Source organism: Zootoca vivipara, chromosome 12 (genome assembly GCF_963506605.1).
Source record: "Zootoca vivipara chromosome 12, rZooViv1.1, whole genome shotgun sequence".
Classification (NCBI taxonomy): domain Eukaryota; kingdom Metazoa; phylum Chordata; class Lepidosauria; order Squamata; family Lacertidae; genus Zootoca; species Zootoca vivipara.
In genome coordinates this window covers 39,023,962-39,051,328 of record NC_083287.1, presented here as the reverse complement: position 1 = coordinate 39,051,328, position 27,367 = coordinate 39,023,962, and the positions used below count along the sequence as shown (strand labels likewise).

Sequence of the window (27,367 nt, the reverse complement as noted above, 5' to 3'; positions counted from 1 at the left end):
AGCTCATACCAAAATATAAACTTAGTTGGTCTTTAAGGTGCTACTGAAGGTACTTTTTATTGTTTGCTATCCTGGGCCCCTGACCAGGAGCACTCCATGTTGCAAAATTTATTTCATGTTCCACTTTTTATACTCTTGTGAGCATTTATATTTATATATTAAGAGAAAATATTTAACAGGTGATCTTCTCTTCTCTTCCCCCCCCCCCCCCCCGCTCTTCATGGCAGGTGGCTTATTTTACTTCAGACTCCAGACAGGAAGAGTTTGAAAAAAATACTAAGGAAGTGGTGCCTTTGTTTTCCATCACGTATACCTTAACAATCACCTTCTCAATTATTACATGCTCAAGGTAATTGCTGGGAAAAGGGGGGGAAATTTATCTTTTCATTTTGCCAGAGTGTATTCCCCCCCCCCCATTACTTAAATTTGCAAGAAGAAACCCACATCTGACTTTTCGTTTATAAAAATCATTTATGCAGAAGGCATTTAGCTGCATCAGAAAAAATGTTATTACATTTAATCTTTATTGTTATAAATTTGTATAACAATTTCCTTGTTGTTTGTAATCCACCTGTCCTCCAAAGACCTCAGTGCTCCCACTCCTCATTTTTTCATCACAACCCAGTGACCTTCATGGCTGAGTGGGGAGTTGAACACGTGTTTCTCTGGTCCCAGTCCAACTGTTACACCATATTGGCCTCCCCTGTATGTAGCTCAAGATGCAATGTTTACACCACCTAGAGTGGCAGGATCAGTTTCTGACAGCTTTTGTTTCTAAAAAAATCATGGCTGCTTACCTGGTACTGAGGTGGGTGGCGGTTACGACCTGGCAGGGCGCTTCCCCCTCCTTCTGAAGCCATGCCCTATTGGCCCTGACTGTTGGCTCCTCCCCCCTGGCTGCCGTAGCGGCTGCTGGGTTCCCGCCAAACCCAGTTTGAAATTTCTGGCCAATCCGCGGCAGCTTTGGTGGCAGGGCAGTCAGCAGACCGCAGAAGGGGCCGGCGCTGCTTTCAGCAGCTCAGTCGGCCCCAGATCGTCACCCACCCAGCCCTCTCTCTAATATTGTTTTCTTGCAGACCCATAATAGATATTCCAAGTAAATTGTAAATTCTTGACCCATAATTGATATTCCAAAATATTACAGAATCGTGTTCCAACTTTCTCATCCTCCAGTCCTCTTCATCAGCTAGATTGTACAGCAAAGGGAAGCAGTAAAAAAAAAAAGTTGGCTGGTGGCAAAGCCATTAAGTCTGCATCTGTGTAAGAAAGATTGAATGCGAGCCTGTTTTACCTTTGAAGCACATTTCCTCCTCTCAAGGAATTCTGGGCACTGTAGTTTGTTAAGGGTTGTTAAGAATTATAACTCTGAGAGGTCAACGACCATGCCCAGTATCCTTTGAAGGAAAGAATGTGCTTCAAATATGCTTTGGTGCTACTATACATCTCTGTGACCCTTCCCCTCTGCAGGGAGGAGGGACCAATTCAGATGGTCCACCCCACCACTTAACGGATCCAAATGGTTTCCAAAGAGTGGTAGGGAATGCTTTATCCCATGTTGATGGCCTTTCAGCCAATTCCCTGATGGCCCTCTAGAATGTGGAGTTAACCAGGGCTATCAAATGTCTGGCTCTGAAGCGCTCTCTCCAATTGCATGGAGCCCAGACATCTACGTGGTTTCCCACGGAGCTGAGGGCAATGAAACGATCGCTGAGACGGCTAGAGTGCTGGTGACGGAAAACTCATTCTGAATCGGACCGAACACGGGTTTGAGCTCAACATCGAGCCTACCAAATGGTGATGGCGAAGAGGACTTTCTTCACCGCCACTATTGCATCTGCAGAAAATAGCAGCAGGAGACTCTTTCAGCTGGTTCACGATTTAACGAACCACCTCTGCCACCGGGGCCTGGTAAAGACCCCAAGATCTCCTGCAACGATTTTGCAAAGTTTTTTTGCGATAAAGTTGCTCAGATTCGGAAAGAGGTAGACTCCACCGTGGGAGCAGGACCAGGGCGGGAAAGTGCTAGAGTCCAATCATTTCCAATCTGTTACCTCCGAGGATGTGGACAGACTGCTTGGACGAGTGAAACAGACCACCTGTCTCCTTGATCCTTGCCCATCCTGGCTAATAAAAGCAAGCTGGGAAGGGCTGGGCAGTGGGTTCTGCAGGGCAGCAAATGCTTCCCTCTGTGAGGGAGCCTTCCTAGACCCGCTGAAAGAGGCAGTCATTAAACCGCTTCTAATAAAAACATCTTTAGACCCAGCCAATATGGCCAACTATCGCCCATCTCAAATCTTCCATTCTTGGGCAAGGTGATTGAGCGGACAGTTGCTGAACAACTCCAAGCACGTCTGGAGGATGCGGACCATTTGAATCCCTTCCAATCAGGATTCAGGCCTCATAATAGGACTGAAATTGCCTTGGTCACTCTGATCAATGATCTCTGGCGAATAGGGACAAAGGTGAAAGCTGTTTCCTAGTTCTGCTGGATCTCTCAGTGGCCTTTGACACCATCGGCCATAACATCCCTCTAGACCATCTAGAGCAGGCATCCCCAAACTGCGGCCCTCCAGATGTTTTGGCCGACAACTCCCATGATCCCTAACTAACAGGATCAGTGGTCAGGGATGATGGGAATTGTAGTCCAAAACATCTGGAGGGTGAAGTTTGGGGGGTGGCTGGTGTAGAGAAACTGGGAGCTGTTCTGAAGGCTGTTATATATTTATTTATTGGTATCGTGTATGCAGGCTTAAGAGGAAGTAGTAGATCTACCAAGCTTCATCTGAATGTCTGCTATCTTTCCCACATTCCATCTTAAGAATGCAGACTCAGTGGCCTTACCAACAGCCAACTTTGTTCTCGCCCCCTCAGTTTGTTTACTGTCTAGCTGATGAAGCATTCTGGGAAGCTTGGAAGCTTGCATCCTTTTTTGAGATATTTTGTGCAACTAGGGCTTCAAATCAAAGCTTCACACAGCTTCAATGCATGCACAGCTGATCCATTTGATGCTAACGCGTTTAGCTTAGTTCAGTGGGAGGGGGGGTTAGTACATGTACCATGATACTCTGAATTGAATTAGAATCTTCTTAATCTGTTTTCCAGGCTGGACTGTGTACGGACGAAAGTGTGGGTTGCAGCTTTTGGGGTGCTGTCAGCAGGCTTATCTGTCGTCAGCAGCTTTGGATTACTGCTCTTTTGTGGGGTGCCGTTTGTTGTCACAGTTGCAAATTCACCATTTCTTATCCTTGGTAAGTGAGCAAATGTACACATTCCTCCTGACTTCTCTGTTGGGCTTTTCATTAATATATTTAAGTACTAGCTGGCCCGGCCATGCGTTGCTGTGGGTTTTTGTGTTAAATGGTCCTTTTTCTGTAAAATTGACCTTCAGAGTCTCCCTTCAGAGTCCCCTCACCTGCCCTATCCAAACCCTGACTCCCCTGCTGTAAATTTCAAAAATAAGACTCCCCACCCACACGTGTTCCTGAAAATGTCCCCACCCCCCACTGCTTTGGCTGACGCAGGGTCCTACCTGCCCCCCATGGCTATGTGTTTTCCCCCTCCCTTTGTTGTGCCTCATCCCTGTGAGCCCCCTCTCCCATTGTTGTGCCTCATCCCTGTGATTCCCCCACCCTGTGAAAGGCCCATAGTCTGTTTTTGCCTGTGGCCTACTGGGAAATGTTGTGGCCTACTCAGTTTTCCCTGTCCCAACCCCCCCCCACTGCTTTGGCTGACTCAGGGTTCTCCCCCCCCCCAATGGCTATGTGTTTCCCCCCTCCCTTCGTTGTGCCTCATCTCTGTGACACCCCCCCCCAATTGTGAAAGCCCCATATTCTGTTTGTTTTTTCCTGTGGCCTACTGGGCAAAGGTGCAGCCTACTCAGTTTTCCCTGCTGGGCAATGTTGTGGCCTACTCAGTTTTCCCTGTCCCAACCCCCCCCTCCCACTGCTTTGGCTGACTCAGGGTTCTCCCTCCCCCCCATGGCTATGAGTTTCCACTCCTCCCTTTGTTGTGCTTCATCCCTGTGACCACCCCCCCACCCCCTGTTGTGAAAGCCCCATATTCTGTTTGTTTTTGCCTGTGGCCTACTGGCCAATGGTGAGGCCTACTCAGTTTTCCCTGTCCCCCCCCCCACTGCTTTGGCTGACTCAGGGTCCTCCCCCCCCCATGGCTATGTGTTTTCCACCTTTGTTGTGCCTCATCCCTTCCCCCCCTGTGTGAAAGGCCCTATTCTGTTTGCCTGTGGCCTACTGAATGGTGTGGCCTACTCAGTTCCCCCTGCTTGGCAGTGCTGCGGCCTATTGAAAAAGCTGGGCCTTGCTGCTGCAAAAGGACTGTTTTCAGTTGGTTACTGTGGAATTTTGTGATGTCCTCTGGCGGCGCAGCTTTGGAGGTGGCAGGGTGCGATCTGCCTTTCTATTGGATGCTGCTGGAGTTTTCAGAACTTCTGGTGGTGACATCTAATTTGGGCGCCACTTGTGTTTAATCATTATTTTAGGTGTGAAAGGGGTGGTTTTTTGGAAATTTTTAAATGCCAGATCCCTCCCTGATGGGTATGGAACGTTGTGGCCAAATTTGTTACATTACGGTTCAGCAGTTATGGAAAAGGCTTGGACCTCCGCGTGCGCAATGCCTACATTTTTATATATATAGATGATGATGGATGAAAAGTCTCTTACTTATCTATGAGTTTGCGGCATTAAGGAGCCGTTTTTTTCGGGAGCCAAGCCATTCGAGTACCAAGATACCACTGTATTTCTCTTCTCACATGACATATAGGAACTAATATGTTATATATTTGCCGTTCTTCAGGGGTTGGTGTTGATGACATGTTCATCCTGGTGTCTTGCTGGCAGCAGACTAAAGTGAAGAACAGTGTCAAAGATCGGATGGCTGACACCTACAGAGAAGCAGCCGTGTCCATTACCATCACAACTCTCACGGACGTTTTAGCCTTCTACATTGGAATTGCAACTCCATTCCAGTCCGTTCAGGCATTTTGCATCTATACAGGAACAGCCTTTGTGTTCTGCTACTTATATAGCCTGACATTCTTGGGGGCCATTCTTGCTTTAAATGGGAGACGAGAAGAAAGCAACAGACACTGGCTCACATTCATGAAAGTGAACAATGAGCCCCAGGATTCTCAGGGCAGCACATATAACATGTGCTGTGTAGGAGGGTCGTTTGATGAGTCCACTGGAGCAGAGACTGAACACCCCATGAATGGATTATTTAGAAAGTATTATGGTCCCTTCCTTATGCACACCTGGACCAAGGTGCTTGTGGTAGTCCTTTATCTCATGTACTTGGGTATTAGTATTTTTGGCTGCACTCAAATCCAAGAAGGTATAGATCTTCGAAATCTAGCTAGTGATAATTCTTACGTCATCCAGTATTATGAATGGGAAAAGAAATATTTTTCAGAATATGGCCCAAGGGTTATGGTTGTTGTTACTGAAAGCAAAGCTTATTGGGATTCATCTGTCCGTGCAGATATTGAAAACTGCATGAATGCACTAGAAAGATCATCCTACATCAACAAGAATTTATCAGTGTCCTGGTTGAGAACTTACGAAGATGTCGCTAAACGTATGTCTTTCAGTATAGATGACCGTAGGCTTTTCATTGACAATTTATCCACCCTCCATAGAATTAATCCAGACTTCAAGTGGGATGTTAATGTTATTGGTACAGAAATATTAGCGTCACGTTTTTTCATACAGACAGTCAATGTTACTACTGCAGTGGATGAGAAGAGTCTTTTAAATGAGCTGAGAGGCCTTGCTGAGGGCTGCAAGGTACCATTAATGGTTTATCATCCAGCTTTTATATACTTTGATCAATATATTGTGATCGTTCGGAACACGATTCAAAATGTTGTGATTGCTGCTGGAGCCATGCTGTTCATTTCCTTACTACTCATTCCCAATCCTCTTTGTTCTTTGTGGGTAACCTTTGCTATTGCCTCTGTTATTGTCGGTGTAGCTGGTTTCATGACCTTCTGGAATGTGAATCTCGATTCCATATCCATGATCAACCTTGTAATTTGCATAGGGTTTTCAGTAGACTTCTCTGCCCATATTTCTTATGCTTTTGTTGCCAGTGAGAAACACAACGTGAATGACAAGGCTGTGGATGCTCTGTACCGCCTTGGCTACCCTGTTGCGCAGGGAGCCATTTCCACTATCTTGGGAGTTATTGTACTTTCCATGGCATCCTCTTACATCTTCAGAACCTTTTTTAAGATAATGTTTCTGGTGATCTTGTTTGGGGCTGTTCACGGTCTCATTTTTATTCCTGTGTTCTTAACTTTCTTCGGCTTTTGTAGTCAAATGCCAAATAGACAGTTTCCAGTCAGTGCCCAGAGCTCCAGTGCTGAAGGAGTTCCTTTGAAAGATACAAATACTGTATTATGAAACCGCCTAATGTAAACATGACAATATTGCAATGAGAGCAGTTCGATAATGGAACTAATTACCGAGAGGACGGGTGTGGGCTCTTCCTGGTGAGCATTAAAGGTCCCCATCCCTACTTTGCGGGCTGCCGTCTGATTGGATTTTACTTTGATTCTGACTTGATTTTAGGATATAGAATGTATTTTAATTGATTGCTTGATTTTATGGTAATATGCCATGTATTTGATGTTAGCCTCTCTAAGCCCGGTTTTGGCCAGGGAGGGTGGGGTATAAATTATTATTATTATTATTATTATTATTATTATTATTATTTCTCAGTGTTATCTCTCCCACCACTTGCGGGCCAACTTTGGAAAGTGAGCGGGACCACTGACATCATGATTACATCAGGTTGCCCTTTTGCCCACATGGGTCTTGCAAAGCACTCCACCCCCATCGTTCTGCCCGGACACTGAGGTCCAGCGCCGAGGGTCTTCTGGCAGTTCCCTCGCTACGAGAAGCCAAGTTACAGGGAACCAGGCAGAGGGCCTTCTCGGTAGTGGCACCCACCCTGTGGAATGCCCTCCCACCAGAGGTCAAAGAGAACAACAATTACCAGACCTTTAGAAGGCATCTCAAGGCAGCCCTGTTTAGGGAAGCTTTTAATGTTTGATTTCTGTATTTTAATGTTTTGTTGGAAGCCGCCCAGAGTGGCTGGGGGAACCCGGCCAGATGGGCGGGGTATAAATAATAAATTATTATTATTATTATTATTATTATTATTATTATTATTATATTCGTAAGATCGAATGATTAGCTGATTGTCAGGTGTTGCAAAGCCCTGCACACAGCAGTTTGCTTAGGATATTTCAGGCACCAACATTCCACTAATTGACAGTGCCTCAAAACCGCTTTCAGTTGAGCCACGTTTCAAACCTGCCTGAAAATACCACCTTATTGAAGTGGGAACCCCTCCTTATCCCAGATCTGTAGGAGCCTACTAAGATAGTATATCTCATGTTCTCTGTTAAACCAAAGATGCTGTGATATTAAGCACCCAATATATACAGTATAGCAAGTTTCGCTTGTGTCATATTTTCTTTTCTTTTTTAACTTTGTTTTAATGTAGGCAGTGTGTAAGTAGTGTGTTACCTTTTCTACAGGTCAGTTTCATTTGTTGAGACATTAGTGTTACTGGTACATTAGGAAGAAAAGGGGGGAAGAGGTGGAGGGGGGAATGGTGAGTGGGGTCGGGTGGTGTTTTTCTAGTTCACTTAATGTATGTGTGGGGCGTTGTGTCAGTGTCGTTTGTGTTGGTTCTCTTTGCTATTCGCTTGTGTTCCTTTGGTGGTGAGAGAAGTTGGGGTTTGCCTAGGGTGTGATTGCTTGTTTGTGATTGGCTATGGTGAACTTTGTTTTCATGTGTGAGTTGGGTGGGTGTTTTTGAATCAGGATAGCCATATGCTGTTGGTGGATTCTTGTCATTGTCTTGTTGGGCAGTGTATGTGATAAAGGGGAGCCATACCGGGGTGAAGGTATATATACTAGAGCAGAAGAAAACAAGATTGTTCCATCTTCCATGTGACACTCCTTGAGATAATTGAAGATAGCTCTCATATCTTCTCTCAGTCTTCTCTTTACCAGGTTAAACATGCCCAACTCCTTCAACTGTCCTCATAAGGCTTGGTTTCCATACCCTTGAGCATCTTGGTTGCTCTCTTCTGTACATGTTCCAGCTTGTCGATATCTTAAATTGTGGTGCCCAGAACTGGCCATAGTACTCCAGGTGTGGTCTGAACAAGGCAGAATTGAGCATAGAATCATAGAGTTGGAAGAGACCACAAGGGCCATCCAGTCCAACCCCCTGCCAAGCAGGAAACACCATCAAAGCATTCTTGACATATGCCTGTCAAGCCTTTGCTTAAAGACCTCCAAAGAAGGAGACTCTACCACACTCCTTGGTAGCAAATTCCACTGCCGAACAGCTCTTACTGTCAGGAAGTTCTTCCTAATGTTTAGGTGGAATCTTCTTTCTTGTAGTTTGCAGCCATTGCTCCGTGTCCGCTTCTCTGGAGCAGCAGAAAACAATCTTTCTCCCTCCTCTATATGACATCCTTTTATATATTTGAACATGGCTATCATATCACCCCTTAACCTTCTCTTCTCCAGGCTAAACATACCCAGCTCCGTAAGCCGTTCCTCATAAGGCATCGTTTCCAGGACAGAATACTTCGGTTAATGCAGCGTAGAATAGCATTAACTTTTTTTTGCTGCTGCATTGCACTGTTGACTTATATTAGCCTTGTGGTCTGCTAAGACCCCAAATCCTTTTTACATGTACTATTGGCAGGTCAGGTGTCCCCCATCTTCTATTGTGAAGCTGGTTCTTCCTATTAGTGTAGAACCTTACATTTGTCCCTATTGAAATTGCCTGTTGAGATAATAGCCCGTAATTGGCTAATTATCGATAACACAGCTTTGTGAGACAGAAAGATAGCAGAGAAATCTATCTGCCTACGAACAAATTCTTAGCTGCGTTTCAGACGTAGCAAAAATACTCGCCCAGTACGCTCCGTCACAAATGTCAAGCCTCTGTTTCTAAAACGTCCAGAAACTTTACTCCCAAGTTCATATCACATTCCGTAGCAGCGAAAGCTTTATCCAACTTTTCTGTGCCTGTGAAATAACTCATGTCCACTCCCTTGTTCGTTAAAACAAAGAAGATTTATTGCTTAGGGCAGCTCAGCCTGGTGTGGACATCTCCATCTTGGCTGGAAGCTGCGACACGAACAGACAGGATACAAACATACAGCGTTCTCATATAACAGAAAGTTACAACAGTACACAGGTACTTCCTGTTTACATGGACACGTCATAGGGCCCCGCGGCAGGACGATTGCTGAGCTATTAACCCTCTCAGCTCACATTGCCTCCCCCTTTTTTGCCAAGTTCTCCAATCTGTTAAGGTCATATTGAATTCCCTCAATACCTTCATCCAAGTTGTTAATGAAGATGTTGAACAACAGTGGGCCCAGGACAGAACCCTGTGGCACCCAACTTGCCCTCTTTTTCCAGGATGATGAGGAACCATTGGTGAGCACTCTTTGGGTTTGGTCAGTCAACCAGCTATAAATCCACCTTACAGTTACGAAGTCCAGTCCACATTTTACCAGCTTCTCTGCAAGAATATCATGGGAGACTTTGTCAAAAACCTTACTGAACTCAAGATGCACTACATCTACCCCATTCTGTTGATCAACCAAGCTTGTAGCTTTGTCAGAAAAAGAAATGAGGTTTGTCTGGCATGACTTTTTTTTTTTTTGAGAAACCCATGCTGGGTCTTAATACTCACAGCACCCTTTTCTAAGTGCTCACAGACCAACTGCTTAATTATCTGTTCTAGGACCTTTCTTGGTATAGACGTCAAGCTATCTGGTAAGTAGTTACCTGGGGGCAACATCTGCCCTCCAGTCTGCAGAGATCTCAACCGTTCTCCAAGAATTCTCAAAGACTATAGACAGATGCTCTGAGATTACATCCTCAAGTTCCTTTAGTACCCTTGGGTGCAGCTCATCAGGCCCTGGAGACTGGAATTCCCTTACCATCTCTTTTCCTATCTTGGGCTGCAGTTCCATCCCTGCATCATTTATTATATTATCAATAGATTGGAAACTGCTTTCCTTTTGGGTGAAGACAGAGGCAAAGGTTTTGAGCAGTTCCACCGTCTGAGTGTTCTGTGTATTTGCTTTTTTTGTTTACTTTTTTACAGACTTTGCAAAAAGCAAAGTCTGTAAATAAATGACGGGCCCTCTGTAAGCATTTTTCTGCCTCTGTAAACTATCCTTGGACAAGCAAGATTTGGTTATAAAATTAGGAAGGGCTGCAGTGGGGAAAGTACATTTATTAAGCTGAATATGAGAACAGCAACCTCCATGTTGTGGCTGGGGCAGAGGAGGGAGAGTTTGGTTGTGCTCTCATCAGCATCTAAAAATCTAATTCTAACCTTCGTAGCATCTTTGAAAAGGGTCCTTGTATTTTCCCATTTTGTTGCCTTTATGGTGTCTTCTTGGCCTTTTCTGAATTCTTGCCTTGTGACACACACAATAAATCTTCATTCAAATTAATTATCTATATACTAAAGTTACAATTAATACATTTCCCATATTATTCATATTCCACCTAGCAATTACCAGTAAAAAACCAGAACAATTGTACTTAAATAATTGAATGGTAGAAATTGAAGGCTGCAATCACATGCACCTCTCCAGAGCAACACTCTACATGCCTACTTTGAAATAAACACCATTTTTTTCAACCGAGGTTCATCCCGGATAGTTCTCTGTTGGGCTGCGGTGTTACATACAGATACGTCTAACTGAATAGAGTGAGATATTGCAATAGAAGAATAGCGTTCAACTGCATATTCCTTATTTTCACGAAATCATTTTGCACAATCAGAAATTCGTAGCTAGATAGAAATTCTGTATTGAGCACCGAACTGAAAAGACATTGGATTTGCTTCACTTGTCATATGCAGGGTGTATTTATATCTACTGCCACAAGCCACCTACTGTGCTCACGTCTTATCCGTCAGACTGTGGTGATAGGCATGGCCAGAATGTGTCCTATATAGAGAAAGGTTTCCATATTGGGGACTAGTAATACTGTGGCAATCAAGGGGTTTTGAGGTCTGAACTGAACTGCAAGAAACAAACCAACCCTGAACGTTAAGCCATTACTGATAATTAATTTAGTATAATGCCTGGAAATGCATTTCTACAACCAGCTTCCAACATCAGTACCTTCAGCTCCATGAGAATCAGTTGTGTCAGAATTTTCTTTCAAGTATAAAATTAAAGTTGACACAGTGGACTGAGGATCAAGTAGTTTCGTGAGAGGTATTTCCACTCTCCTTTCCGTAAAGATACGATTCTGTAGAGTCAAGGCTAATGTAGAGTCTACACCCAATGATGAAAGTGGCGTATGCATTGAAAGATCAACAGGGGTTGCTTTAGGCAGGCTTTTTAAAAGTGTGATTGCATAACCTACAGGTTCATTTAGAGTGTGGTTTTTGAATTCAGCTTCACCAGCGAGCTCAGGATTACTACCTGTCTCTTCAGAAACAAGTTCATAAAAACGACTCTTCAGAGACAAATTTTGAGATAAAACATGATCAGCTAAAGTCTGAAAATTGAATTTTAACACAGCTTGCTGAGGTTTATCCAGAATTAAGCTTCTTTTTAGATATTCATGAATCTCGTTCACTTGCAGATCCTCTATTCCTTTCGTTTGTAACCTATAATTTTTATAGTGTTGTTGATCTTGCAAGGCTCCGAGATTTAAAGCACCCCAGTTAATGGACTGTGCTGGAAGGCCACTGTTTCTCCTGTAATGAGAGAAGAGATCCAGGAAGGAATTGGCAGCTGCGTAGTTTGACTGTGTTGCGTTTCCAAGAAATGATGAAATAGAAGAATAACATACAAAGTGGTCAAGCTCCCTGCCTTGCATGGCACGGTGAAGATTGATTACCCCTGCTACCTTTGGATTTAAAACTTCCTCAAAGTTAGACATGTTGAGGGTTTCAAGAAGCCCATCATGTAAAACCATAGCATTGTGGAATACACCTTTAATAGGAGAGTTTGGGAAAAATTTACTGATAGACTTGATAACTTTCTCAACCTCTGAACTGCAAACAACGTTAGACTGCAAGTTGATTATTCTGCTCCCTTCACAGTGATCCTGGAGAGCATTTATTTCCTTTTGCTCCTCAGTGCTTGGATTCCTCTGTGAAATTATCACAATGCACCTACCTCCATGCTGAGCTACAAATTTTACAGTTTCTAAGCCAAGCCTAGTGAATTCATCTGTGACTATATAAACTGCATTCTGCTTAAACATTCTCCTGTCTGTTTCAGTCTCTGGTATATCGGATATCTTGCTGTCTTCCTCATCACTTTTTAGTACTGCAACTGGGACATTCTTGCAGTTGAAATAGGATGCAGCAACATCAGACCTCAGATGCTTTCCTGCTTGCTGAAAAATGAAATATGCAATATGTTTTAATTGCTTCATATTCATTGACTTCAGCCAACAATACATCTTCTTCTGAGACCGTATCATATATGTTTTCTGGAAAATGCAGATAAGACTGACAGCGTGAATATGGATATTTTCATGATCACTCCCAGCCAGATACCTCAAACATTCTGGTTGTTCATTGCCGTAAACCAGTACAACATCTCGAAGATGGAAAAGACAGCTTAGGCCCTCTTTAAATAGTCCATTTAGTGGAGGTAGAAAAATAAGGGCATTGCACTGATTAACACGTTGCCATAGACCAGTTGTATGGTTTGTAACTATTATTTTCCAACCTAATTCCTGAGCTGAAAAAGTAAGCACTTTGCACAAAACTGACTCCGGCTCAGTGCAAACAATACCTAATATTTCATTATGTTTTGGCACTGGCAGCGTTTGATAAAAAATCTCTCTTGCTACCCAGAAGAATGAAATGCATGGTATATTTCTGAAACATGGAAATTTTTGAGTACTGAAACAAACTGTTTCTGGAATATTAATTCTTGACGCTGCAGAAACCGGATAACATGAAGCAATATGATCTCCCACTTTTACCTTTTTCACCTCACTACCTGTTGCTGTTACGGTGCCAGTAAAGTCTAGAGCTAATACCTTGTGTTTATCTATAGTATCTGAATTCCAATACAACGTTTTCCCAAACTTGCAGCTGGACACGCTAACAGGGAAATAGTCTTCTGAGTGGATGCTTATTTTTTCAAGTTGAACTTCAACACTGTGGTTGCCAAGTTGAGTATGTGAGTTGGCAACTTTAACTGACAGATCATTCATACAGTATGGATCTCCTGTATACAAAATGCAGAAGTCTGAGTTCTGAAGTGGGTGGGAAGGTGTATTGAAGGCTGTGGGTTCAATCTGTGTGCGCCTAATTTCAGAACTATAAATTCGTCCCTCATCAATCCAAACTTCTGGATAATCCTGTGCTTTATATTTTACTAAAACATCAGCTAAGGCTGAGATATCTATTGCATTTGTAGAGCTGATGTCAATAATCTGAAATGTTATTTCCGGGACTTCAACCATACATGTTCGAGCCATGCCGTACAAACCAAAGCCAGTGTTTATATGGTCTACTTTCCTTTCTGAAGTCCTGTAAGTGATTACTGTAATGGAGCAATTGGACTTCTTCTCCTTTAATGCAATAACAACTTGGCGAAATGCCTCACAGCATCTTACTGAATGTTTCACCACTTTCTCTGGTAAATTTTCATTCAGTTTTTGGATGCCCCACATAAACAGAACGTCATCATATCCCTGCAGTTCCATATTAATTTTATTTTGTGCATAGGTATCTGTTCTCTTAGCTGCCAACAATTTCTCCCATTCCTGATACGTAACAAATCTAGACTCACTATGTAAGTAATTCTTGAGCTGCTGCGATATTCCAAATTTGTCAGCAAACACCACAACTCGAGGTGCTTTGGGCAGATTATGCATTACTTGATCAGAAGTTATTTCCTTCCACTGATTTTCAAACAACAATTCATTTTCTTTCCTGGGAATTTCCTGTACCAAATTAATTTGAACACATCTCAGTTCTACCAGAACGGAGCCTTGTTTATCTGTGAAGCATCCACAAAACTCTAAGAAATTGTCAGTGGACTTGCTTGTTTTTAAATATATAATCATTTCCTCTTCCAATGATCGAGCAACTGCAAGACTACTTATACCAGAAGGTAAAACTACTTTGTTATTGGAAGTAACTGCAGCCAGAGTACCCGCCATTTGCAGAAAACAATCTAAAAGGACTGGATGGATATAATACTCATACATTTCTTCTACTGTTTGTCTCTTCACTGTAACAGTTGTCACAGCTTCTTTCAAGTCTTCACAATAAAATACATTACTAAGCTGCCTGAAAGTATCATCATAGTTGGATCCAGCCTGAGCCAATGTTTCATAAACCTCATCTTCATTAACAACAGATCTACACCTCTGAAAAATGTCTTTTAAGGAAATATTCTTTTCTTCAATTGATTTTTCAGGATTCCTTATGACTTGTCCCGAAGCAAAAACCGTATTAGCTGAACCTGATTGTATTCTGAACTTTGACACTGTTTGTTGTGGCTCAACCTTTATCTTCAAAGCATGGAGATTTTCATTTAAAACACATGGTGCAGGGAAAAATATATTCATTTGACAATAACTTAAGGGTACTTTTGGCCTTGTGCTCGTCATCACAGCTGCCAGAGCAAGTTCCACCAAAACAGCTGCAGGAATTAATGCAGCATGGTAGTTCTTGTGCTTATATAAATGTGGTTTCAGAGCCTCAGAGACAGAACAAATGAATTCTGAGTTATCCTTATTTGTACTGCAAATTAAAGAATGGCTTGAGCTTACACCGCTGTTGTTTGCTTTCTGGTTAATATTCCAATGTAGCAAGAGTTTCTGATGATCAAAGTGATACCTGGGATAAGCTGATGGTACACTTTGATAACCTTCATAAAAATGCTGCCAATTCACATTCAATCCCAATTCAAAAAGATCTTTCACTAGATTAAGAAGAGTCACATATTCCCTATCCGTTTGCAAAGAATGAAAAACTCTGGTTTGCGTCCCTAATGTTTCAATGATGTATCTCCGCAAAGCTCTTTGAGGACCTATTTCCACAAAGGCAATGTTACCCTTGCCTTTTACTGATGTCATCATGGCCTCTGCAAAAGAAACAGGATCCCGAATCTGTCTGGCCCAGTAGGTGCCTGTAACAAAATCACCACCTGAAACTGCCTTCCCTGTTGCTGTAGAAATTAGGTCAATCTCTGGCTTCCTTTCCTTTAATTCTGATAGACTTTCTGAGAGTTCTGTTAGTACCGGTTCTATCATGTGGCTGTGATATGCAGCTGGCCCATCTAAAGTATGAAGAAATATGTTTCTTTTACTGAAGTGCTCAGCTAAATCTTTCTGAATGGCGTGGATAGATGCTTCATCTCCTGATAATGTGCAAGACAAAGGACTGTTAAACGCTGCAACGCAGACTTTCCCGGAATATCCACCAAGGGCTGCTGACACCTCCTCAACGGGAATGTTGTCAACCACCAGCATTCTCCCTCCAGCCTGCAGCCTGCTCCTGTGGTAGATGACTTTGACAGCATCTTCCAGGGAAATCAGTCCAGCACAATGGGCAGCAGCTACTTCGCCAACTGAATAGCCAACAGCAGCAATTGGCTTAACGCCCCAGTGTCGCAGGAGTGTAACCAAGGCCACCTGCAGTGTAAAGAGTAAGGGCTGGGCAACTTCAGGCCTGGACAAATCATTGTGCTCACTTTCTGTTAAATCCAAAATTCTATTGGGTGCAAGCTGTTGAAATAATTGCTTGATTTCAATACATTTGTCTCTGAAGACGGGCTCAGATTTCAGCAGGACTCTACATATCCCTTTGAAATTCAAACCATTACCGGAGAACACAAAGACCAATTCTGCAGGCTTTTTCCGTGAAACAGTTTCCATTTCAGTTGAATTAAGCTGTTGCTGTAAGTGCTGCAGAGAGGATGCCACAAATGCTTTTCTGTATTTGTGGTTTATGTGACTTCTTCTACAAGCAGCTGTGTAGGCCAGATTTGGGAGTGTCGCTGAGTCACTGGTATTCAGATATCTAGCTGTGTCTTCTATCGCCTTTTTGAGACAAGTTCTTAAAGCTGCTGAAATGACAAATAATTCGACGGGCCTTTTGACTGGAAGGGTAACCTGGGTCTGTTTAAATTGTTTAACAACCACATGGGCATTGGTCCCACCAAATCCAAAACAACTGATCCCAGCAACTCTGCCGAAATCACTGGACTCCTCCCACTTCTCCACTGTTGTTGGGATGGAGAGATTCAATTTCTCTGTATTTATGCTGCTGGTGCTCTCTGAAAAGTGCAAGGATGGGACTATCTTCCCATGGTGCATCATGAGAAGAACTTTGATTAAGCCTGCTGCCCCAGCAGCTGACTCTGTGTGCCCAATGTTCCCTTTAACGGAGCCAATCTTGAGAGGGGGCAAATCAGGAGGCCTTTTTTTGCCAATGACATTGCCTAAGCTCTCTGCTTCAGTGGCATCTTCAGTAGGGATTCCTAGGCCGTTTGTTTCAATGTACTGAACAGCTGAAGGATCAATATATGTTGGATAAATGTTAAGTAATAACTTCTCTTGTGCTGCTTGAAATGATTGCATGCCTGGAGCAACGGAGCTTCCATTCTGGTGGATTGCCATGATGCTGATGATGCCCCATATTTTGTTGAATTCTTCCTGTGCCTATTTGTGGACAAAAGATTCAAGGAATACACAATGTTATAAAACATTAAGTAACTATTGCAGCATGATTATATTTAGATTTGTTTTGTTTTGTTTGAGAGCAGTGTTTGGACCTTTCAGTATCACTGAATCTTCTCCTCATTTGTAACTTCCCGTGACATGTTACTTTGGTGATTACCAACATCCATGATCCCAAACTACCTACTGCAGGGCAGTAGGACAGCAAAACATATACAACTTTATGCTGAATTTACTTTTTTTCTGCACCATGGTATTACTCTTAAGCATTTCTTACAGTACAAGAGCAGCGAGTTATTCCAGCCATTTATTTTGAGGGATATTGGGGAAATTTGTAATTATTATGTGTCAGTATTGCATTTTTAATGGATAACAATTTCTTGTTGGATTGCTTTCTGGTTAATAGTTTGGAATACTTCATTAGTGAGTAAATTAAGGGGTCAGCCTGGTGTAATCAGAATGTCAGGCTAGTACTGGGATGATTAAGTTTCAAATCCGCTTTCAGTCATGAATCTAATTGTGTGGCTTTAGGTCAATGGCCATCTTTCAGTCATTGGATAACATAGAGTAGAGTACAATGTATGCCACCTTGAGTTCCCTTGAAGAAAGACTGGCTATAAATATAATAAATAAATAGTATCTGTTTAGAAGAGAGTCTCATGATAATTGGGAATCTCTCTCTGATACCTTCTAATTTAGATACCAATCAGAATTCGGAGGTTAAAACCTCTAGTTCAGGGGATCATGCCAAGAAACAGCAGCCAAAGGGTAGATGGCAGTTTTGAAGGCTTAGTGACATAGGCAGAGAATCTTTCTGGAACTCTTTCTGGAGACTTGAGATTGGGTAGCATCAGTGCTACCTTGAAGGAATGCCTGTTTGCCTCCACTTAGGTTCTGCTTGGGCATATTTTTTAAAAAAAGCAAATATAAAGACAGCAAGTCTCTTGGTGTTCTCCTTTCCGAAGCACACTAGACCCAATGAACATCCCTGGGACATTTGGGAAATTGAGAGTTCAGTATAAGCATTCTACCTTTACTAGTGACTTTAATAAAAGAACGCCACATCCTTCTCCTCTTCCATAGCCACCTGCATGTTTAGAGAAGGGTTTACTAATTCCGTCAGGTGATAAAATGTTTGCTTTACTCTGAGATACAAACTTCCAAGGCTCTATGATGCAATTTACTCCTCCGCAGATAGCAGATTCGCAGTCTCCTATATCAAAGGTACAGAAAAACCAAATGAGCCTGAAATCATGAAAGGGAGAAACCTGATATTTCATTCACATAGCCACGATACCATCTGTGTCATCATGGTGATTTCTCTTACAAAATCCTTTGTTGGGCGTATCTTTGTCTCTCATCTCAAAGTTTTAAACTAGCCTCTCCTGGATCAGGCAGGGCATAAGCAATGGAATGTTGGTTGTCTAACGTAATCCGTTCTGGAAGAGCATTTGACTTCCAAAATGTTCAACAACTGAGGCGCAATTGCTGGTCGACAAAACCCACTGAAAAAATGGAGAAACCCGTCTCAGAAGCCATTCGACTTCCGAGGCACATTCGAAAATGGAAGCATTCACTTCCGGGTTATCAACGTTTGAAAGCTGCAATGTTCAACTTCTGAAGTGTTTGACAACCAAGGTTCCACTGTACAAATAAAAACCATGCACCATCTAGCACAGTGCATTACAGTATATAATACACAGAAAAATCATTTAGTGATCCATCAAGAATCTCAGCAATTTTCAAGTGGTCTATGGGGGGGGGGGGAGTTTGGGAATCACGGTTAATGGTATGCATAAGAAACATAGTAACCAAGAATACCTTGTTTAATGGCTTTGTAGCCAAGGTCCAAAGCAGAGAGAAAAGATGAACAAGCTGTATCAATGGCAATTGATGGTCCAATCAAATTAAAACTGTATGAAATCCGATGAGCTGCTGTACTCATTGCTGCCCCTGTGGCATCATAATGGTTTATTTCAGCAACTGCCCTGGTGGTTATGGATTCATAGTCTCGATTCATCAGGCCTGTAAATACAGAACATTTGTTTTTAAGGTCAATTTACACTAAAATCTGCATCTAGTAATGGTTTTTATTCTTCACCTCCCATCCTACAATTATTTATTATTTCACTTTCATTCTGTGTTTCTTCTAAGGCACTTAAGCAGCATGTGCTTCCCCATCTCAGTTTCCCCTCACAGTAAATCTGACGATTGGGTTAATTTTGTGGGATAACCAGCCTCACATATCCAACATGCTTAAGTTTAATGCATGAAGGGGTTAAAAACACAGAGTGAGCTCTCCTGCCAGGCTTAGCTATGTCACTTCCTCTGAACTTGGGATGAGATAAGTAATCAAGCTTATTGTCCCATCTACTTGAGAAACTCAGTGTGTGAGGAGGTTTGAGCTGCTTGCTCCAGCTCAGCCATATGGCTCTCACCAGCCACCCTTGTGTTCATATTCCAATCAATATAGGAACTTTTACCACTTTGTAAGCTAAGTTTTCCTGCCTGTGCAATGTTTCCTGATGAATGTATGGAAAAGCACATGAAGCTGACATTTGATGAGTTTATAAGTAAACCAATTTTTTAATTACCAAATTTGTGGCCTTTTCCTATGCTGGGGAAGAGAGGAATTTAGGAACTCACTTGGAAAGACATATTTTAAAGGCCTAACAGCCTGCATTTCCAAGCTTCACTTTGCTGTATATTTTGTGACAGAAACGTACTGGGAGCCAATGTAGGTCTTTCAAGACCAGTGTTATGTGGTCTCGGCGGCCGCTCCCAGTCCCCAGTCTAGCTGCCGCATTCTGGATCAGTTGTAGTTTCCGGGTCACCTTCAAAGCTAGCCCCACATAGAGCACATTGGAGTAGTCCAAGCGAGAGATAACTAAAGAATGCACCACTCTGGCGAGACAGTCTGCGGGCAGGTAGGGTCTTAGCCTGCGTACCAGATGGAGCTGATAAACAGCTGCCCTGTATACAGAATTGACCTGCGCCTCCATGGATAGCTGTGAGTCCAAAATGACTCCCAGGCTGCACACCTGGTCCTTCAGGGGCACAGTTACCCCATTCAGGACCAGGGAGTCCTCCACACCTGCCCGCCTCATGTTCGCCACAAACAGTACTTCTGTCTTGTCAGCATTCAACCTCAATCTGTTAGCCACCATCCATCCTCCAACCGTCTTCCAACAACCTATCATTGTGTGGCCACCTCTAAAGCAGATATATGGCATGCAATGTAAATAGACAAAATCTTCTGCCATAACTATTATCTTACCAACAAAAACCCCTGTTTTGGTACCACTGATGTTTTCAGGAGTGATTCCTGCATCTTCCAGTGCTCTGTAGGTACATTCCATGAGTAGCTTTTGCTGAGGAGCCATACACTCAGCTTCCTCATTGCTGATGCCAAACAGCTTGTTATCAAATGCATTCAATCTAAAAAAATTAAATGGAGGTATGACATGATATACAGTATGATTCACATACTGCTTCATCCAACATGCTCTGATAAGATAAGATAAGATATACTTAAAATTCATTGAAGCCTAATACTACATGTTGTACCAGCAAATAAATTGTCATGATAGGACACAGCAGATAGGACACTGTGCCCATGTCATTTCCTAGTACAGTGGTACCTTGCTTTATGAACTTAATCTGTTCCAGAAGTCTGTTTTTAAACCAAAATTAAACGATAAATGACAAGAACTCGGGCCAAAAAGGATAATTTCAAAAAGTCTTCACAAAGTTTTATTCAGGATAAATTCCAGTAAGCATCAACATCAGGACGAGGCCCTGTTTCAATTATTCTTCATCAGCGAGGTTTCTCAGGTCTAAGTGTACCAAGTATGCTTTCCCATAGCAGCAGGGGACTCAATTTACAAATAATAATAATAATAATAGTAATAATAGTAATAATAATAATAATAATAATTTTATTTATACCCCGCCCTTCCCAGTCAAGACCGGGCTCAGGGTGGCTAACAACAAGAATATCAAAGCAAGCATAAAAGAAACAATTCAATTAAAATGCAGATTAAATACAATGTTAAAATTCAATTTTTAAATTATGAATCAACAAGTGCAACCTCATTTAAATATCTGTAGGATAAAGCCTTAGGGGAGGGTAACACCGGGTTCAGACTGAGTCAGTCCAAGGGCCAAGCGGAACAGCTCTGTCTTGCAGGCCCTACTAAAAGATGACAACCCCCGCTGGGCCCTAGTCTCCTGAGAGAGAGCGTTCCACCAGGTCGGGGCTAGTACTGAGAAGGCCCTGGTCCTGGTCGAGGCCAGTCTAACCACCTTGTGACTCGGGATCTCCAGTATGTTATTATTTGTGGACCTTAATGTCCTCTGCGGGGCATACCGGGAGAGGAAGTGGAACATGGGAGCCGGCATGGTGTAGTGGTTAAGAGCTGCTGGGTGACCTTGAGCTAGTTACACTTCTCTGAAGTCTCTCAGCCCCACTTACCTCACAGAGTGTTTGTTGTGGGGGAGGAGCGGAAAGGAGATTGTTAGCCGCTTTGAGACTCCTTAAGGGGAGTGAAAGGCAGGATATCAAGTCCAAACTTCTTCTTCTTCTTCAAGGCAAAGTTCACAAACCAAAACATCTATTTCCGGGTTTGCAGTGTTCTTAATCCAAGTTGTTCATAAACTAAGCTGTTCTTAAACCAAGGTACCACAGTATGAAGCTGGCGGAAATACCAGTGAAACACCATGGCTTGAAACTATTGCACCAGGAAAAGCTGCACTGCAGTATAATCAGCCCCCCCCCCACCAGAACTCACTGGAACTCAGTTTGGCACCTCTCAGGTGGGCGCCGTTGCCATTATAAGAGAACAAGGGAGGTGTTCATGGTGAGTTCCAGCACCTCTTTTTCTAGAAAAAGAGCACTGGGAATAAGGATAACTCTCATGGGGGAGACAACAGTGCTAAAATGGGTTATAGCTGCCTTAGTCCCAGGGTATGATCTGAAGCAAGAATGAGGCATTTGTTGGTCACAGCAGTGGCTGTGGTTTATGGGGCATTTGGAGAAGCACAGAGACAACATCTGGTCTGAAGGCACTTAGGGACATCACCTTACTGAAGCTAAGCAGGTCCAGATGTACCTGGGTTGGTGACCGCCTGGAAACTTGGGTTCCATGATGGACGGTGGGGTACAAAGTATAAGGAAATAATGATGATGATAATGAATTTATTGTTGTTGTGGCGATTATTAACTAGTCACTTTTTTCAGAAAAAAAGAACTCAAAGAGTCTTAAAATGTGTCTCTGCTCATGCTGCTCACCAACACCACCTCAGCAAGGGTCCCGCCCTCAAGGCCTTCCAATCATGTAGCTGGAAAACAGATTAATACCCAAACTCTAAATTGGAGCTGATAAGCAGAATGTGGAAGGACATTAGTACAGTATTATGATGGCATCACATTTTTTGGTGAAGTTCATATAGTGTACAACTTCAGCATAAGATTTGCACCCAAAGTAGTTCACGTAGTGTGGAAATGCATTCATTATAAAGCAGCACTTTGAGATTGCTCGTTAATTTTAAGAGATTTTGAAAGGTTCATATAATAACACATATTACATCAGCCAGTCATTTCAAGGGGGAAATCTGCAAGTTTAGAAAGTCTGAAGGATTTATTAGCAAAATATATGACTTACTCATCAAGAAGAGCAGCACGAGTTGTACGTATTTTACCTGGTTTGTCGTCATCTGGATCATACCACTCTCTAAAGTTAAATCTTTCTGGAGGTATTTCTGTAGTGCAGTTTCTGCCATTCTCTAACACTTTCCAGAAACTGTCAATTCCTTCACCTGTTGCATAAAGATTTAAATATACATTTTTAGATGTATTTAAATATACTGTTTTCATTTTTAAAATGTCAAACCTGTCTTGTTCAATTTATCTGAACTTACATAAGAAATCCAACTTTCAGAAGTGTGCATGCACACGAAAGCTCATATCAAGAACAAACTTAGTTGGTCTCTAAGGTGCTACTGGACAATTTTTAAAAAATATATTTCTACTGCATCAGACCAACACGGCTACCTACCTGAATACAAATTAAATTTGCATTTCAAGTGATACAAAATTTCAGCTTTCACAGCAAACTGGAACTTTTCCTAAATCACACAATCTCTCTCTCTCTCTCTCTCTCTCTCTCTCTCTCTCTCTCTCTCTTTTTTAAGGTTTAAAAATTAACTTTATTTCTTATTAAAATCATCAACAAATCATAACCAACAGACAAACACAAACCAAAAGGAAATTATAACAAATCATATCAAATCATATTAAATCACATCATAAGAATTTTCCCCAACTCATAACAAACAAACTAATACATACAAAAAGCAAAAATCTAACAAATCAGATCAAATCATATCAGATCAAATCATAAGGAGAGCAGAAAAGGAAAAAAAGAAAAAGAAAAGGGACAAAAAAGAAGAGAAAGAGAAATTTGAAAAGAAATAAAAGAATAAAAATCAACTTCCAAGCATTTTAATATCGGTTCCCTTTCAATATATAACATTTACCATGCCTCTTCCTTATTCTATGTAATTAAAAAATAAAACTTTTCATATTTTTCTTGTCTATGTATTTGTCTTGTGGATCTCAGTCTAAGCAAATCACTCATTTCAAATTTATACCCTCCTTGCGAAAGTAATCCTCCACATATCTCTATTCTTCTTTCAATTTTTGTTTTGGGACCCTCCTAATTACTGCCGCCATTCTTGCTAAATTCATGAATTCTGCCAATTTAATATGCCACTCCTGAATTGATTGTATTTTATCCCCCTTCCAATTTTGAGCCAACAACATTCTGGCCGCTGCGCAAGCGTACAAGAGAATATTTTTCCTATCGCTCGGGATATTAACAGGTATTAAGCTTAGTAAGAGGATCTCTGGCTTTTTCTCGAACGTCCACTTCAACATTTTTTTCAATTTGTCATAGATTTCTGACCAAAATTTGGTAACCTTTGTACAACTCCACCAACAATGGAAATAATTTCCTATTTTTTCTTTACACTTCCAGCATTTATCTGAATTATTCCTATATATTTTTGCTAATTTTTCCGGCGTCAAATGCCATCTGCATGTCAATTTCAACATGTTTTCCCTTATACAGGCCGTAAAATTCATATCCACCCTCCACAATTTATCCCACTGACTCCTATATATTGTTCTCCCAACATCTTGTGCCCATCTTATCATCACATTTTTGACTTCCTCATCCTTCATATCCCATTCTAATAAAAATTTGTATATTTTTGCCAATGGTTTAATGGAATTTTCAATCAATAATTCCTGAAATTTAGATCTATTTTCAGAAAAACCTATTAATTTAGGTTTATTAAATACGCTTTGTATTTGGTAGTAATGTAACCAGCTCATACAATACTGCTCAATCTGTATGGTTTTAGCACATATTGATCATTTACTTTCACTAATAGATCTTTATAAGTTAACCATTTCCCCCCTTTTCCTAAATCACACAATCTCATCATACTGTCTGTAATTTTTCTGCATGATGTTCCTATGAAAATTGCATTCAGCTGTTACCATATTTGTTTGGGTGGCATCTCGCAGATAAGAGCCATCTAGTTGTGAAGGCGTAAGGTTTAGGTTAGCATATTCCAAGTTCAGGAAGGCAAAATACATAATTAAATTTATACAGTGGTACCTCTACTTATGAATAACTCCACTTACGAATGTTTCTACTTACGAACGGAGCTCCATCTGCCATCTTGGATGCGGTTTAGATAGGATTTTTCCTACTTACGAATTTTTAGATAGGGTTGCTTCGACTTACGAATTTTTCCTCCCAATGGGATTCGACTTAAAAAGTTTTTCGACTTACGAATGTGCGTTCGGAACGCATTAAATTCGTAAGTAGAGGTACCACTGTATGTGCTATTCTGCTTGTTGTGGAAGTTAGATCAGACATTAAAGAGTATTGATGAGATGCAAAACTCCAAGATTTGTCATGTAAAAAGCCTGAATTTCCAGTGGACTTCATAATATCACAGACGTTCACTTCTCCATGTTCATGACAGGGACATACAGTGTTACAAAATATTTCTAGCAAGAATTTAAATATTGGTATCTCTCAATAACTAGTGCTGAGTTCTTAGTTTACTTTTACTTTAAATCACGAGGAAGTTTTATGCTTTATTTCACAATGAAAATAGTGTAAGAAACAAGGATACCTTTCTTATATCTCCTCCCCCCCCCCCTCAAATACTTACCTCCAGGAAAGTTGCATCCTATACCCACAATAGCTATTTCATTCTCAGACCCCATCTTTATTTTATTTTTCTATTTGCGTTGGTCACTGAATAAGACAATCATCCTGTGGAAAAGAAGGCAGAGTTGTAAATATTTATTTTTAATTTGTGACTACTTGAAATATAAGCAACCCTTTGTGATGTCCACAGAGTAAACCAAGTAATATTCTTCGATGAAGAGCAGATCAGTTCATAAATGTGTGTGTGTGTGTGTGTGTGTGTGTGTGTACATGGAGATCTATACCAATCTCTGAGGTACATTGAGATTCAGATTTGATCCTCTTGCAATAAACAAACAGACCAGCAGGTGGCAACCTACAGGTTACCTAGGCAACCAAGCACAGATGAAGGGAAAGTTCAAGCTATGTTGTGGAGGTCAAAGAAAGAGGACTGACATCAAAATCCTGCGTCAGAAAAGTAGGCAGTTCCAAAAATATTGATATGCATACATGAGTTGGCTGCTGAGGAGGAAGTCAATGTTTCGAGACTTAAGACTCTCCCGAGGGGCAGACTGTAAGTACTGAGGGGAATTCTAAGGCCCCACCTTGCACTTTACATTTAAAGCAGAATCTTGCCCCATTAAACAGTCCCAAAGGATCCTGTCAATAGTGCTTGCCAAGAGCCCTTATTCCCCTCCTGCCACTACACTTCTCAGGGCGGCGAAATAATAAATCCCTCTTCCCTCTTTTTGATAAGGAGTATAATGGGGAAAGTGCTCTAGAAAGCGTGGGGTAACTTTCTCTTGACGCAACACAGGCACGCCAATTCTAGGAGGTGGAGGTGTCTTCACTGGAGACCCAATGTGGTGGTGTGGTTAGGAGCGGTGGACTCATAATCTGGTGAACCGGGTTCCCCGCTCCTCCACATGCAACTGCTGGGTGACCTTGGGCTAGTCACACTTCTCTGTAGTCTCTCAGCCTCACTCACCTCACAGAGTGTTTCTTCAACCCCCTCAATATTTGTTTGAAGGGGCCCAGCCCCAACCCCTCGCAATGTTGAGGGAGCCTGGTGCAACACACATTGACACACACACCCCAATCTTGGGGGCAAACTGGCACCTCTCACATAACATCTAACCTTTTTACAGTACATTGATCATTGCTTTCATTTTATGGATCAATGGTCTCGTTAGGTAGTAAAATTCATGTTAAATTTGTGAGATATTCTTGGCAGCCTGCCCAGATACAGAAGTACCCTAGCGACAGCAGTCTGCCCAGAGACAAGGTGCCCTGGAGACAGCCTGTTGATTGGCTGACTGCAAGTGTGTCTGCGGATTGGCTGAGCTCTGCTACATAGTATAGTATTTACTGCACAGTGGTACCTCTACTTACGAATAACTCTACTTATGAATGGAGCGCCATCCGCCATCTTGGATGCGGTTTAGATATTATTTTTTCTACTTACAAAATTTTTAGATAGGGTTGCTTCGACTTACAAATTTTTTCTCCCAATGCATTCCTATGGGATTCGACTTACCATTTTTTTCGACTTACGAATGTGCGTTCGGAACGCATTAAATTTGTAAGTAGAGGTACCACTGTACTTTTGTGTTTCTCTCTTTTACTTGCTGGCAGGCTCTAGGAATAGTGAGAGAGATTTTTATGAATGGCTTTGTTAAGTGAGTTATATGTATTTATTACTGCTTATTATAATAAACACAAGTTGTAGCATTCATGCCATTTTCCTTCATTGTCCGGAAGACAACGTCCAGACCACAAACTGCTTCCACGATTTGCACACTCTGCTAGGCTCGCGCCGAGGAAGCATGTGGGCACAGAGATTTATTAGCAGTCTTCATTTGTAATAAATCTCTCATAAAATTGCTGTTCTAGGGGTTGTTTTTAAAAGTCTGGAACGGATTGATCTGTTTTGCATTACTTTCCATGGGAAAGTGAGTCTTGGTTTTGGAACAGTTTGGTTTTGGAACGGACTTCTGGCACGGATTAAGTTTGAGAACCAAGGTACCACTGTACTGATATGCACTGGCGGAAGGGCAGGGGGGAGTGCCCTGGCCCGGCACCATCGGGGAGGGGGGTACCCATCGCGGCTGCCCCGGAAATGCACCACACACACACCCCATCGTGCCGGGCGCCACACCTCCGCAGGCGACGCACCACGCCCCGGGGATGCATGCCATGCCACCGTGAGGCGACGTGCCGTGTCCCTGGGACACATGCCACGCCCCCAGGACATGTGCTACGCCCCCTGGGGTGCGTGCCACCCTCACCCCCACCTCCTATCCCCCCCTGGTGCCAGACCATGCAGCTTCGCCAGTGCTGATATGTTTCCCACCCCGGGATCCATACTGATTTATTTATTCCCTGCAAACAAATCACAAT

At 42.2% G+C, this 27,367-nt stretch overlaps 2 protein-coding genes across 3 annotated transcripts in view; one reads left to right on the top strand and one right to left on the bottom strand.

The window, feature by feature from the left end:
* The window catches only part of LOC118092105 (patched domain-containing protein 3-like), a 47,061-nt gene that overhangs the window by 4,573 nt on the left and 15,121 nt on the right, over positions 1-27,367 (top strand). The window contains exons 2-4 of the mRNA XM_060280855.1: positions 228-349; positions 3,103-3,248; positions 4,810-27,367. The exon at positions 4,810-27,367 is cut by the window's right edge and continues 15,121 nt beyond it. Of these exons, the coding sequence (XP_060136838.1) occupies positions 228-349; positions 3,103-3,248; positions 4,810-6,416 (1,875 nt within the window). The 3' untranslated portion in view covers positions 6,417-27,367. The remainder of the gene's footprint in view (positions 1-227; positions 350-3,102; positions 3,249-4,809) is intronic.
* Positions 10,717-25,095, bottom strand: LOC132591091 (mycocerosic acid synthase-like polyketide synthase). 2 transcript variants are annotated; one of them, XM_060280852.1, is made up of 6 exons: positions 24,990-25,095; positions 22,403-22,556; positions 20,017-20,177; positions 18,561-18,764; positions 17,771-17,952; positions 10,717-16,721 (listed from the first exon to the last, which is right to left on the bottom strand). In XM_060280852.1, the coding sequence occupies exons 1-6, from the start codon at positions 25,042-25,044 to the stop codon at positions 11,172-11,174; spliced, it is 6,306 nt and encodes a 2,101-aa protein (XP_060136835.1). In that variant the 5' UTR covers positions 25,045-25,095; the 3' UTR covers positions 10,717-11,171. The 2 variants fall into 2 exon arrangements, with proteins under 2 accessions (XP_060136835.1, XP_034984643.1); XM_035128752.2 differs by lacking the exon at positions 24,990-25,095 and having other exon boundaries at positions 22,403-22,614.

Excerpts from the sequence above, each read along its gene's own strand:
- LOC132591091 (XM_035128752.2), bottom strand. The coding sequence starts at position 22,614 with ATGAAAACAGTATATTTAAATACATCTAAAAATGTATATTTAAATCTT. Across the intron at positions 17,953-18,560 it reads CTACAAAGCCATTAAACAAG|GAGACTGCGAATCTGCTATC; the intron begins GTATTCTTGGTT and ends CCTTTGATATAG. Across the intron at positions 16,722-17,770 it reads TATTAAAGTCACTAGTAAAG|GCACAGGAAGAATTCAACAA; the intron begins GTAGAATGCTTA and ends GTCCACAAATAG.